We start from the raw sequence: 15,888 nt of genomic DNA on the forward strand, positions 1-15,888 counted from the left end.
TGAGAAACCAGGCTCTTTTTGTAAAGTAGAGTAGGCGGCATTCTCTCCCTCAAAATTGCATTACAATACAACAGAAGAACATATGACTTGGGCCTTCAACAATATAAGTGCTTTAGACTCATAATATCCACATCCTAATAAAGGACAATATATGACAGAGAACGATTTTCTAAAACATGTTCTTTAAAGGCCAATTCAAATATGTGAAACTTGGAACAAAAAGGTGGTGGTCCCTAAACATGCTGCTTTTGAGAAAACCAAAAAAGAGGTACCAGAGACACTCCATCGAAAAGACATGCAACCATAAGATAAGAAACAGTTTTACATGCATTTTCCCTGATGTTCTCTTTGTTCTTTCACTAACAAATATTGTGGGGAGTAAACCACTAAAAACCAATGGGCTACATCCCCCAAATTTACTTTCATCATTTCATCCAGAGACATCATTTTTCCATCAATAAACATTGAAACTACGAAAATCTTAACTGTTAACAACCATAATATTTGTTGTTTAACTATATTGACAAGAAATTTCTAGTATAGTGGAAGCGAAGGTATATATTATAAAAAGTAACTCCATAGAATAACGCCTTAGAAAAAGGTCACAAAATGACATCTACCTTCTCCTCCTTACTATTTCGTTCATGGTCGGAAAAGTGAGTGGGACAGGGAGTGAAATTTTTAGATTATTTTGTGAACCACGAGCTTTACAGCCCAATTCTTGGTAACGAGATTTTACATCTGGAACGATCATTTTCAAATCTGCTGCAATATCTGATGGGTGAGTTTCAAACCCATCTGCCATAAGAGTTAGTACAAGGATATAACTGATAAGCAGGTCTGTTTTTTCCCTTGATTGTGTGCTCTCTTTTGAATCTGTAAATAGCTTCAAAAATTTAGCAAGAGTAACACCAGGAATTTTCGATGACTCCATTAGACGTGCTGTTTCTTTGTCACCTGTGTCATGCTCTAGTGTAGTCCTTGCCTTCAATAACCTTTTAATGGCATGAAATGGCATATCCTTAAAGTTCAAAAGATGGGTTATATATGACAATATATGAGCAAGCCTATCCCGCCCTTTATCACTCTGTGCAAAACATAAAACATACGTTATAAATACCTTCTTGATATATTGGCAACAATGTAGAAATACAGCATAAAGCATATAGAACAAAGAATGATACCACCAAGCATAATTATACAGAGAAAAAAATGAAGCACCATCAAATAGGTAACTTCCCTGATTAACAGTAGAATCAGAAATATATACAGTCAGAACCACAAGCTTATGAACGTTAACCCCATCATAACCCTCTCAAGGATGATAGTAAAGAGCAGCATTATATGGGGACATGTCCCCCTGGGTTGGGGACACAGCCCCCATGTCCCCTGCACTCCTCAGGGTTTGGGACATGGACCCCACATCCTCTGCACTCCCCAAGGTTGGGGATGCACCCATGGGACAGCAAGTGCCCTGTGAAATACTCTGGAATGTCCCTAAATTGTGAAACTCAATTAAAGTTTCACAGGGAAAAGGGTCACACTTAAGGGGGATGCCAAGATATTTACACTCTGAGAAGTAAAATACCTAGGCACTCCAGGTGCCTCCCTCATTTTTCCAGATCAATTATTTCAAACATATGTCACCAGTCTTAGCAAGAATAAAGCACTGAAATTGAGATGAATAATAATAGGACCATCGAAAAGGTAAGACCTATGTTTAAATTGGCAGAAAAGAAACTTGTGAATCAACAAGTCTCCATTGTGGCTAACGAACGAAGTTTTGCAAGCCAATGTCAAAAAAAATTCCTCACCAAATTAACAAAAACCAAATATGTTGCCCCACATCAGCATGAGGATAATAAGCAATGAAACCCAGAGACCGTGAAGAAAAAAATAGATGTTATAAATACAGTGAAAAGTTGAAATCGGGACACAAATGCAATACAAAGACATAAGATAATTGTGACGCTGAAAGGGAACATGAGTTACAAATATCCATCAAAGACTCGGATGAAGAAGATGAAAGAACATGTAATTGTGACACAAAATCAGAATCAGAAAACAAAGAGATGACGACAGTATCCATGTCACAACGATAACAGGCATTGCACAACCACAGACATGGGGTCCCCCTAAAAGATTTTGTTAAGGCTCATCAATTAAGTTTGAAAACCCTTATACTTTAAATTTAATGCAGTTGGTACTTTCAGATGATGTTTAATTCAGTACTGTCTTCATTACTTGAAGTGTATTTGAAAAGTTGTTTGATTATTTGCATCCACCAAAATTGTGAATTGACTTAATGCCTCATTTGATGAATAAGATGTACTTAAGCTTCCCTTGCTTGGTCAAGGTTTTTAATGATCATTCTTGCACTTGTTGAATTTTCTACAAGATGCACAGTAGAATACAATTTTCTGTCAGATAATTACTTCATAGTTATTTATACACAGTATTCTTATGCTACTGATATCATTGAGCAATTACACTCTATAAAATATCAACAGTAAATGCAGCAGAAGACAGCCATGCACAATAGAGACAATATTTTTACCCTGGGAAACCCAACCTTGGGAGAAAACCCAGCAAGTTTTCTTTAGGAGTAATTATTCTTCAGCAAGGTCTACAAAATCGGCAATTTTGTCTAGAAATATGTGCCCATAATCCAAGTCAAATACCAGTCAAACCTGGTCAATTTTTCAGCAAGTCAATGCTGGTCAAATAGTCAGCCTGCAGTCAATGCCCTATGGTTCTGCAGTCAAATCTTAGGTCAAACAGCTCAGTCAACGCCCATTCAACTTGGTCAAACAGAGATATAACTCAGTCAACTGCTCCCTCACACGTGCGGCCAAGAGAGAGAAAAGGATGATCTCCAAAACCGATTTTTCTTACTCAAACCTAATTTCTTCAATATTGTAGAAATTAGGCATCACAATGCCTATTTATACAAGTCGAATGGGGTGAAATACCCCAAGGGACACGTCCCTTCTTGAGCTGAGCCGACTTGTCTTCCTGGGCCGACTTGATGCTCCAAACATCAAATTTTTAATTTAATCTTTCATAATTTTTCTAAGCCGACTTAGGCATGGGGGAATATCTCTTCATGCTACACAAAATATCAACACTCTGTTAGGATATTCCGACACATAGGAAATAGTTAAGTTCAACTTGGTCTAGTATAGAGTTAGGTATAGAGTTAGGTAAAGTGTGTTTCTTTACCGTTGTACATTTTGTAACTTACAATCCGATGGTCACGATATGTAGTGATCCGACAGTTCACTCTCTCCTCGGTATTACCAACACTTGATCCGTGGCTTGACACCCGATTGGTCCATGAGTTCTATTTAAAGCGCATGGAGAGTCATTGTTCGGGTAATCCGTCTATGAGAGAAAGCTTATGTAAATTTTCATTCTTTGATTAATAAATTGCCTGAAGTGGCCACATTGGCTCAGGCCGTGGACTGTTTCCCTCTTTGAGGGTTTTAACCACGTCAAAAATACTGGTGTATTGATTTGAGATCTGGTTGTGAGCGGTGTCCTTTTGGTGTTCTTTCTGAGGAACTTACCCTGTAAATTCCTACATGGTATCAGAGCTATTTGAGGGCCGTGTCCGTTGGTGATCCAAATCTGAAGCCGGTAGAACTGCATGCGGCTGTCGTTTCCTAGATCTACTGTTTCTGACTGCTTTCGGGCCGAGAGGACTGCTCTGTTGTGTTCGGAGCATCTGTTCCAGTGAGGAACCCCTTTCGTTTCACGCGAAAAGGTTTTTGGTAGCCCTAGCTGCGTCATTTTTAAGATCTGGAGGTATACAGTGTTTATCTGCAGTTTACTGTTATTTTCTCTCTGGTTATTTCGGTTTCTGTTTATTTAGCTTTTTTTTATTACCGGATCTATACCTTTCATTTCTGCGTATGCTCTTTGCCCTGCGACTCTGTGCGATCTGGGCAAATCAGAAACAGAAAGGAAGTTTTTTTTCTCATGCGTATGCTCTTTTCCCTGCACCTTAGTGTGATCTTGGAAAATCAGAAACATTGAGAAAAATATTTAGTTTCCGGCTAAAGCTAACTTTGAGCCGTAAGGTTCGTTTTTCTTTGCATATTCGTGTTGGGTTTTGTGTTTTTGTTTTGTAGGGAAAAAGAGCTTTCTCAAAGCAAGCACGAAACCCAAGGCCCCCCCCTCTCTCTCTCTCTCTCTCTCTCTCAAATTTTTTGTATAGCTCAATTGGTTCAAAGCTATTTTAAGAGAGTAGAGGTCTTGGGTTCAAGTCTCCATTTTGTGGGGGCGTTTTTTTCATTCCCGCACATTCGCGCACTTTGCCGGCAACTTCAACAATTTTTTTTTCAAAAAGCCATAACTTCTTCATCCGGAAGCCTTTTTCAGAGCCGTTTTTTTTAAAACAGCCTAATTTTTCGAGATCTATCCATTGGAACACTTACTTTCAGCATCTTCAGCTTCAGTTTTTTTTTAAAAATGGAAAGTCCATGCCAAGTCATTCTTGACAGCACTAACTACTTCCAATGGATAGCCTACATGGAAGATTTACTTAGAAGTAAAGGTCTCTACAGAATAGCCACAGGCCAAGAGAAGAAACCAAAAGATGAAGACAAGGCTGCAAAATGGGAAAATAGACAAGATCAAGCACGTGGTTTGATAGGGATGTCTATTTCTCCTGATCTTAGATTCCATATTGCAGAACTTGATACTCCTCATGAAGCATTGGAACAAATCACTAAAGTTTTTGGGATTAAAAATGAAATTAGAGCCCATCAACTTGAAAATGAGTTGCTTACATTGGATCCTAATAATTTTTCTTGCATTGAAGATTTCTTGTCCAAATTCAAGACCCTTAGATATCTCTTGGAAGGTGTTAAGGTTAAGAAAGAAGATAGTAACCTTATTTATTCCATCCTTACTAAGTTGGGACCAGCCTACTCTGTATTTGTTTCCACCTTCCATTCTACAAGGGAAGCTTTCATTTGTCAAGGAAAAGACTACAAGGCCCCTTCCTTTGACTCTTTTTGTGATTCTTTAATAAGAGAACAAGAAAAACTCTTACACCTTGGTCTTCTTAATCTTGGAAACTCTTCCAAGAAAGCGTTAGCCGCCCAGCAGCAACCAAATTCAAAGAATCCTAAGAAGTCATATCCTAAAAAGAATGGTCCTAAACCAAACAAGGGTCCTAAGCAAACTCAGCCTCAAAATGAAAGATCATTTCAGCAAAATGATAAGACCAATAAAAACAAATGGAAGAAGACTGATAGACATTGTAACTTTTGTAATCGAGATGGCCACTTAGAATCTAAATGCTTTAAGAAGATGGAAGCCTTGGAAGCCGCAATGAAGAAACATAACATCCATGTGGAGCATTCCTCAACTTCAACTTCAACTTCATCTTCAGGAATGGCACTTTCTGCATGTCGTTGTCAATCATCTCAGTCTGGTTATGCATTAAATGTATCTTCTTCTTCTCATTCTCATGAGTGGCTCATTGATTCTGGAGCCTCTTATCACATGGCCAAAAACAAAGCCATGTTTTCTTCTTTAAATGATTGTAACACCAAAAATATATATGTTGGTGATGATAGATCTCTTAATGTTGTAGGGACTGGAACTGTTCATCTAGACAATGGTCAGTTTAATGATGTATTATGTGTTCCAACCTTATCCTGCAACCTTCTATCTGTATATCAGATAACTCATTCAGGTGAAGGTAAAATTGTTGAATTTTCACCTCATGATGTTGTAATCAAGGATCTAAGAGATCCTAAACAGATTCTAGCTACTGGTATTGCTGATGATTCCACAAGGTTGTATAAGTTTCACAACTTTGGGTCATCAAATCTTCCCTCAGTATTTGTTGCTCATAATGATGAAGTGAGCAAACTTTGGCATGAGCGATTTGGTCACTTAAACTATCGCTCCCTTCAGCATCTATGTAAAGAAAATATGGTGACAGGTCTTCCTATGGTATCTTGCAGAGATGGTGTTTGTTCCGGATGTGTACTCGGAAAACATCATCGGGACAGTTTTGAAAACGTGCCTCTTGGCACGCCTCAGCCCCTTTACAGCTTGTGCACAGTGATTTATGTGGTCCACTTCCTGTTGCTTCATTCTCTGGCTGCAAGTATTTCTTAACTTTCATTGATGATTTCTCCAGACGCACTTGGGTATACTTCTTAAAACTCAAGAGCGAAGTATTTAACACATTTTTGGCCTTCAAAGCCTTTGTTGAAAAACAATCTGGACATCAAATTCTTAAGCTAAGAACTGATAATGGTGGAGAATATGTTAAAAACACATTCATCAACTTTTGCACCGAAAATGGAATTCAAATGCAACATACTGTTCCATACACTCCACAACAAAATGGTGTAGCTGAAAGGAAAAATCGCACCTTAAAGGAAATGGCTAATTGTATGCTGCAATCTAAAGGACTCAGTCTTAGTTTTTGGGCCGAAGCAATTAATTGTGCAAATTATATAATCAATCGCACTCCTACTAAGGTTCTAAAGAATATCACTCCAGAAGAAGCTTGGAGTTCCATTAAACCAGATGTAAGTCACTTTCGTGTTTTTGGAAGTGAAGCATGGGCCCATATTCCAGATGAAAAGCATAAAGCTTTAGAACCTAAGAGTGAGAAATGTACTTTTGTTGGATATTCTGAAGATGTAAAAGGTTATAGACTTATTCCATTTAAGTCCAAAAATGTTATCATTAGAAGAGATGTAAAATTTGATGAAAATAAATCGGCCTGCGAGCCTAGTCCGGCGGATGTGCCACCTCTTCCTATCTCTTCTACTTTTGAAAACATTTCTTCTTCAGATGATGAAAGTGAGGATGACAATCCTCCCCCACCTTCTCAGGATCCTCAACTTCCAAGATGGGTCCGTGCTACTCGGGATGCAGCAGGTGATCTTGCCGGTGATCCTACAGATCAGCGACGTACACGTTCTCAGTTTGAAAGAGCCTCTTCTTTACTGGCTCAAGCTCCAGTAAATCATGATCCTGACACTTTTGCAGAAGCTTCAGGCCATCCACATTGGGAAGCAGCTATGAATGAAGAATATCATTCATTGTTGGCAAATGATACATGGGATCTTGTTCCTCTACCAAAGGGACGCAAACTTGTTAGATGTAAATGGGTTTACAGAACCAAGTATGGACCAGATGGGAAAGTTGATAAACATAAAGCTCGTCTTGTTGCTAAGGGCTTTTCACAGGTTGAAGGCATTGACTACACTGAAACCTTCTCCCCTGTTGCCAAAATGAACTCTATCCGCCTTGTTCTTTCCCTTGCTGCCTCTTTAAAATGGGAAGTCCATCAGATGGATGTTAAATCTGCCTTCTTGCATGGGGACTTGCATGAAGAAATCTATATGGAACAACCCATTGGCTTCATCCAAACAGACTCCAGCCTTGTATGTCGACTTAAGAAATCCCTTTATGGTCTCAAGCAAGCTCCTCGGGCTTGGTATGCCAAAATGGATAGCTTTCTTTTAGAATCTGGCTTTTCTAGGTGTCATTCTGACAATACTGTCTACACCAAGAAAGTGGGCAACTCTCTTATCATCCTTGTTCTTTATGTTGATGATCTTATTCTTACTGGTAGTGATCCCAACCTTATAAACCATGTGAAGTCCAGCCTTAAAAAGAAATTTGAAATGACAGACTTAGGACACTTACACTATTTTCTCGGTCTTCAAGTCTTGCAATCCAAGGAGGGTATTTCCCTTTCCCAGTCCAAGTATGCTTGTGATATTCTTCGTCATTTTCACATGGAAGACTGTAAGCCAGCCCCTTCTCCCTTTCAGTCTGGAGTCAAACTTTCAGTCTCTTGTACTTCTCCTGAAGTTGATGCTACCTTATACCGTCAACTTGTAGGAAAACTCTTGTATTTAACCCATACTCGTCCTGACCTTTCCTTTGCTGTTGGCCTTGTTGCTCGTTTTATGCAAAACCCCCGTGAAAGTCATTGGAAAGCAGCTAAAAGAATACTTCGTTATGTTCGAGATACAGTACAGTTTGGGATTCATTACAGTGCCAAAGCAGCTCCTCTATTAGTTGGTTTCACTGATTCTGATTGGGCTGGTGACCCTGATGATCGGAAGTCTACTGCCAGTTATGTCTTCACTCTTGGTTCAGGACCTATTACATGGGCTTGTAAGAAACAGGCTGCCATTTCTCTTTCGTCAGCAGAAGCAGAATATCGTGGTGCCGTGGAAGCTAGTAAGGAAGCCTTGTGGCTTCGTCAGATCCTATCAGAGTTTGGCTTTGAGCAGCAGCATCCAACCACACTTTGGTGTGATAATCAAAGTGCCATTCAGCTATGCAAAGATCCAGTCCAGCATCAGCGCAGCAAACACATTGAACTACACATGCACTTCATCAGAAAGCTCATTCATGACCATGTTCTTGAAGCGCAATATTGTTCAACAGATGATCAGGTTGCAGACATCTTCACAAAGGCTCTCACAGAGGCGAAGTTCACTAAACTTCGATATATGCTTGGAATTCAGGAAGTTGTCACTAAGGGGGGATAGGCTCTAGTGCCTCCTTCCTTCTCCTATTGTGTCATATTTGTAAATCCTTCAATCCTATCCCAAGTTGTTCTTAAGGGGGATGTTAGGATATTCCGACACATAGGAAATAGTTAAGTTCAACTTGGTCTAGTATAGAGTTAGGTATAGAGTTAGGTAAAGTGTGTTTCTTTACCATTGTACATTTTGTAACTTACAATCCGACGGTCACGATATGTAGTGATCCGACGGTTCACTCTCTCCTCGGTATTACCGACACTTGATCCGTGGCTTGACACCCGATTGGTCCATGAGTTCTATTTAAAGCGCATGGAGGGTCATTGTTCGGGTAATCCGTCTATGAGAGAAAGCTTATGTAAATTTTCATTCTTTGATTAATAAATTGCCTGAAGTGGCCACGTTGGCTCAGGCCGTGGACTGTTTCCCTCTTTGAGGGTTTTAACCACGTCAAAAATACTGGTGTATTGATTTGAGATCTGGTTGTGAGCGGTGTCCTTTTGGTGTTCTTTCTGAGGAACTTACCCTGTAAATTCCTACACACTCCTCTTAGCGAGGGAGGTATTCTCCTTGGCTGCAAAAAGATTTCTCCCCAGCTGAACTTTCTCCTCCACAAAAAAAAGATCAAGAAAAAGAAAGAACAGCGAACACGCAAGGCAAGAGAATGTAGAACTTGAAATTGGCAGTGGTCATAGATCTGCCAGGGAGAATTAGCCTTTCTCTAGCCCGTGTTCCAGGATAGCATTCCTTGTGCTTTGCTGAGGCCAGTGTGTGTGCCTGTGATTAGGTTGGCCAAGGAGAGTTCAATGGAGTTGCAATACTCAGTATTAGCCTTGGGGCTGATAAACCATTGGGGTGTTAGTTAGGGTTGATAAACCACTAGACAGTCTAAGACACTCAGGTATCGCTAAAAGCACTGATAAATCACTAAGTGTTAGCCTTGGGGCTGATAAACCACTTATGTGCTCAATCAGCTAATAGACTACCTGGATAAGTGGACTCATGACTCCTACAGTGTTAGCTTAGAGAAGTCAGCTGATAAACCACCCAAATAGTGTGTTCATTCTCCTAGAATTGAGTTGTAACTCATTGAGCCTTGGATGAACCCCTGCGGTTGGTTTTCTACCAAACAAAGAGTCATTGTGGTGTTACTGCTGGGGGAAGTTGATAAACCACCTAAAAAATATACTCTGTACCATTTTTTGACTGATTATTAGCGAGAATACCACTGAGCAATTACCTCCTCAGACTCTAAATCTGGCTCAAGGGTGGTCAGCTGCGAGAAATATTGCAATGTAGCTGGCCTACTGTTGGGTGGAGAATTGAAGTCCTTCCCTCCCTCAATTGCCAATCATTAAGCTATACAAATAAGTTGCTTACTTGTATTATCTGTGTATACCTGTTGCACTTAAATTATGAATATTGTTGTTCTATAACAAGGAGTGTATCAGCACTGTTAATGAAGGAAAATGTTTCTTGTATAGTAGCAATGAGATGTGCTGTATGATTGTTCTCATGATACGAGGGACTTGTAGATACCTGTGATTGCTGATATATTTCCTGATTTGCAGAGTTACTTTCATGATTTCTATGATTGTTTAAAAATCTAGTTAAACTGCTACGATGTGTGAATTTCCATGGTTTAATTGCTATAACTATTGGAGGATCTTTATGTTTGAGAATTTAAGAGTTTTGTTGTTTAGAGAGTTGTATTGGCCTGTTATGAATGAACATGGATATTTGTTGTGCATGACTGATTGTTGCTCTCCTTACGGAGCAACGACTGAAATGATGCATTATATGCATAGATATATCTGGGGATATAATGGAATTGTTCAGATCCAATCTTAGAAGGGTCTGGAACTGCCGTAGCGGAATTACAGAGTAGTGGCCATGGGTGGCTTGTTTTAATGCCTGAGTGATAGGCAAACTCACATCTCCATGAATGTATTTCACTAATGGTCTACACTTGAATTCGTTGTGTTGATGCAAGGATGTATTCCTGAGGTTGTGTATGTTTTGGGTAAATCCAAGCTCTCAGGAAAACCTTGGTTAACTTCCTGAACGCTTGAAAAAAACCCAGAAAATTGTTCTAAGTCACGAAGGCAGAAATCGCCTTTGTATCTACGTCAGATTCAGGATATCCAGATATATCCAAGAGTCCGGATGTCCAGAACAAATGTCAAGTGGTTTGTTATAGTAGGACCGGATAAAGATAAGTCGGATACCACTGCGAGTTTGGTGTTGATTCGTTGAATAACCCAGATAAGCCATATCTGTCATGGGGCCCCCTCCATGGATAGCATGTTATAGTGTTAAGGGTCGGACTCCATCGCAAGCCAGATTTCAATGAAAGTCCGGGGCAGGGCCCCCTCTAGTGGAAACCAGGAAAGGTGACGTAAAACAGGATGGAAGGCAGATGCATCCAGAAGTCCAAGGCAAATGAGGAGAGCTCGAAAAAGCAAGGTTGGGAGGCCCAGATGTGGGCCAGCCCCAGATATGCACACAGATAGAAGTTAGTCCAAAGGTCTGGTACCTTCGTTAAATGTGAGTTTATGGGAACACCGGATTTGCCAAGGAGGCGGATATAACATGAAATAAAGAATTAACGCATGAGGCCCGGACTCACGGGCTCATGGGCTAGGTGATGTGACGGTCACCACGGGGACCTAGCCATGGACACATTGGCACCCAAGATGATGTGGAACCATCTAGATGAGGTGGGATTGCCACATGGATGCCACATGGCAAGTTCTTGCCTAAATGGCAGGGATTAAATATCTAAGCTTAAAATGAGTGTAAGTTTTGATCCAAGCAGTAGATCATGATAAAATTTATATCGTTGGAAAGCTCTTGACGAGCATAACGGGATGTTATGAGCCAAAGTTAATTCTGCTAACTTTGGGGAAGGAGAAATTTTATAAATCCATTTCCATAACAAGACCATGAAGGTTGGGTTAAATGAAGGTAACACATCCCATTCAATCTGGAAGACGCCAAGGGGGTGGGAGAGAGTGTTATAGAGTGGTATAAGAGCGCCTAGGTTCAGCACTCGGACTAAGTGGGCCTAGAACGATAATCTTTAAAGTTTAAACTTTGTTACTGAATGTAGCGTTTTCTAGCAATTGTTGTTGTGTGTAAATGTGTGTTGCTTGTAGCATTTTGATTATGAGTTGCATACTAACTTGAAATCTAGTGTTTCAGACAGCTTCATATCCATATACTTATTGCAGATTTGCCAAGGCAATGGGCAAACATGATTATTTATCTATGTTGTTGAGAATTCTAGGGGCAACTAGATTAGGTGATTTCTCTTACTTTGATAACTGCATGTGATGTATTTTCACTTAACTTGATTAGATTCTCCTTTCACTTGATTATAATTAGTATCCTTATCATCAAACAGCTACCAAACAATAAAGAACAATGAGACAAGAGGACACAAGATATAGGCTATCAGTCGGGGCCAAAACCTCTCCTCTTGAAAGGAAAACCCACAAAAACTCTTATCTTTTTATAGAACTTCAAATGACGAATTCCAAGACCTATGGCCCTTGACCAAGACCCCTCCAAGTCCAAGTCAAACTTCTCCTTTGAAGAACTTTCTTCTAGCAAAGGCAATCCAAGTCAAACCTGCTTCACAACTGCTACAACTCTCTTCTTCGACCTCAACTTCGAACCTGCAATTTTGACTACTTCTGCTGAAACCCTAGATCACACGAGTGGCAGGAATATGGGTGAAATTGCTTCTTTTCTCCTTCGCTTGCACAAGAGCTTCTTCTTTAATAATTCGGCTTACCAAATTCACCTTCTTTGTATCTTAAATTCGGCTTCTATATGGTCACTGTACTTTGGCTCTACTGCAACAAATTCTGCCCTAGTCTCTTCGCATGTGTGAAAGGAATCAGCCCAAAAACAGTCCTCAAAGATTCAGTGTTCTTCCTCTTTTGATTCTCTCTCTTTCGCTGGATGTACTCATGCTTCTTGTGCTTTCAACGAACTTGATTGATGCCCTTTACAAATGAGGTCGAGTCCTTTAAAGTTTATATATAGTCTTCCTGTCACAGCTTGTAGACAGACTTGTCATTGTTCCTAGGCCGACTTGATGCTTGCACATTGACAAGGTCTTGGAGGGTCTTTTACTCTAATTTTGACTCAAATAAAATTTTCTTTACAATATACAATATGCCCAAAAGGGTCTTCCATACATGACAATGACTCAATTGACTTGTAGACTCAATGCCAAGCCCTAGAAGCACTCAATGGGTGTTTGATCTACAAAAATATATTTTCCTTAAGCATGAAACCCATGCCTCAAGAATGACAATAATAAATTCATTTTTCTCTTTAAAACAAATACATAAAATCATGTTTACATGTGCCATTATGAAGATCGAACCTAGTTACATATTTCAACATATGTTGCAAAGGGACTCGTCCCCACCAAAAAATCCCTCATACCTGACATTCCAGCATACTGGGGACTTTTACAAGGTTGGGAACGTTCCCATTTTTTTGGGGACTTCATTGGGGACTTGGGGGATTTGGGGACTTCCAAGCCGTTCCCAATCTGTCCCGAGCAAATTTTAGGGACTTTTCAGGGACCGTTCTGTCGTCCCCAAGGGAAAAATGGTATCACTAACCCAATTTTGATTGGGTTTACTTTGTTGTTTGGATGGCTTTTCTTGTTGTTTTGGATGAGCTTTTAGTGTGAAAAAGTTGTTGTTTATGCTAATTTCCAAAGATAAATGCTAAAAATACTCCTATTCAGTGTTGACATTTATTTTCTCCTCTCTCTGTCACTTAACTATCTAAAGCAATAACCCTTAGTGCTGGACTTCAACCTATAATTATTGTTGCTTAAAAATGGCATCCATTTAGAAATAATTAAGAAGTTTGCCAACCTTTACTTCCTGTGGCATGAATTAGGGACACAATTATTGTTGATGAAAACCTTCTAGTTTTGTCCTGAATGTGAAGTAGATCATCTTTGAGATTGTTCCTATGTGGCACATTTAACAAGTTTCTAAATCCACTCCTATCCTACAAGAAAATTGTTGAACTGTGTTTAGCACTGTTTGCAAGGAATTATTGGGTTGTTGCTTTGTTGTGTGTTGTCCTAGCAGCCACATATTTTTTCCCTCAAACAGTGAAGGTTGAATAGATGTTTATTTGTGAATACAACCTCTTGTGTGAAGTAAAGGTTGCCAACAATGACTCATTTCAACGCATTTCCTCTTAAGACTGATGTTTCCCAAATTGTTCTTTGCATTTACTTTGTCCAAGAATAATAAACCAAGATTGAAGATTGATATACATGTCAGATTGATGTAAAGAAACCAAACTATGTTTAAGGCTCTAACACACTTTGCAACTTTGCTAACTATGCCCAGGAAGTTGAATTTGTTTAACATGGCCATATTAGTATAAATGACTATACAAAAGGCCCTTTTTGCTTTCACAGGATTAGGAAAATATCTAGTGTGGTTCACCAGTCAAACTTGGATTTTATTTGACAACCCTAGCAAAACAGAGGGTTGATTTAGGTGTTGAGATTGGCAATATTAGGAATTTGAACCAAGGTTTGGTTTTCACAAAAGTAGCATGCTCGCCATTTTGGATAATAAGGGGAATTAGTTTACATGCAAGTATGTCAACCAAGAATAGTAAAACTCAATCTACTTTTGGATTTGACCAAAAATAGCAAGCAAGAAAGCTAGCTCTAGTAATTCAACCCAAGTTTTTGATCAATACAAATTAGGTCTTTGAAAGGTCAAACTAGCAAGAGTTAGTGTTTTAGCGCTAGGCCATTTGGACCATCATATAGATGGATACCCTCCAACTAACTACCTTGTGTCACACTAGGAGAATAGTTCACTTGCTCAACACTGCTCTTGACCCATCATTCTTCAACTAAAAGCTTCAACATGAATTTTAGATTTGAGATGTATATATTTGGTTTTGTAATTATTAATATGAATTTTGGATTTCTTGGCTAGTTCAATGTTTATAATTTTATTGCAATGATGTATTTATGATTTATGATTTATCTTTATGCACATGGTTAATTTAAAATAAAATAATAATAATAATGATAATGTTTATTATTATAATGTTTATAATAATAATAATAATAATGATAATGTTTATTATTATCATTATTATTATAAAATAATAATAATAATGATAATGTTTATTATTTTATAATATATATATATATATATATATTATAAAATAATAAACATTATCATTATTATTATTATTTTAAATTAACCATGTGCATAAAGATAAATCATAAATCATAAATACATCATTGCAATAAAATTATAAACATTGAACTAGCCAAGAAATCCAAAATTTATTAATATATATATATATATATATATATATATTATCGTCATATCTAACTTGTCGCCCCCTGGAAAATTCAGGGGTGCACTCTAGTCGTACCAGAAACTTGTCCCCCTGTCTCCAAAGGTAGTGCAACATATTTATTTATATATTGTGGCTAACAGTTATGTGTGTATGACAGCACATAAGACACCAAGGAACAACAACAAACAAAAGGAATAAGCAGCAGACTGGAGCAGTTCAGCACGGATAGATCCCAGCATGGCCATGAGGAAGAATCTGTTGAGAAGAGGAGAGAAGAAGACTCCCCTGACTCGATGGATGTTGTTAGAAATCTAAGAGTTGAACTAAGAAGTTGCAAGGTTGATAATGAAAAGATTGTCAGAGCTCAGGAAAAGCAGGCAGGAGTGAATACATTCGTACTGCAAAGCCTTTCCGATTTGAAAAAACAGAAGCAGCATGAACTAGGTGCTAGCTACAAGTTTATGTAGATTCCATCGAGACTTTAGAAGCAAGAATTGAGAATTGAAGGTGCGGAAGGTTGTAGGTCCAAGAAGAGACTTAGACGAGCAAGTTTGTAAGGTCAAGGAAGCAGAGGCATGGTTACTAGGAATGAAGAAATATTTTAGGGTGCATGATTACTCTGAAAATATGAAGATGAGAGTAGCCACTTTTAGCGTCCAAGGCAAGATTGATATCTGGTGGGAAGACCTAAAGAACGTCAAGAATATTAAAGAGGAGGAGTTTTCCCTTGAAGAGATTTGAGAGATGTTTCTGGGAAAGGTACCTATCCGAAAAGTACTATGACAGCAAGGCCAAAGAATTTTATGAGCACAAACTAGGGCAATGGACAGTTGATGAATATACAACTAGATTTTTGGAGTTGTTGAGATATGTGCCTTACCTCAAGGGCGAGAAGGCAAAGATTCAAAGGCATCTCAGCGAGTTGCCACAAGCATTCAAAAATATAATAGAGTTTGATGAACCAGAAACTCTAGAC

The 15,888-nt window shown here is 38.8% G+C and overlaps 1 protein-coding gene across 1 annotated transcript in view; it reads right to left on the reverse strand.

The window, feature by feature from the left end:
- Positions 1 to 285: 285 nt before the first annotated feature.
- The window catches only part of LOC149156134 (DNA-directed RNA polymerase I subunit rpa49-like), a 39,655-nt gene continuing 24,052 nt past the window's right edge, over positions 286 to 15,888 (reverse strand). The window contains exon 4 of the mRNA XM_089437926.1: positions 286 to 1,087. Within this exon, the coding sequence (XP_089294052.1) occupies positions 617 to 1,087 (471 nt within the window). The 3' untranslated portion in view covers positions 286 to 616. The remainder of the gene's footprint in view (positions 1,088 to 15,888) is intronic.

This window comes from Pinus tabuliformis, chromosome 9, assembly GCF_031772625.1.
Source record: "Pinus tabuliformis cultivar Carrire ecotype Pingquan chromosome 9, CPIR1, whole genome shotgun sequence".
NCBI lineage: Eukaryota > Viridiplantae > Streptophyta > Pinopsida > Pinales > Pinaceae > Pinus > Pinus tabuliformis.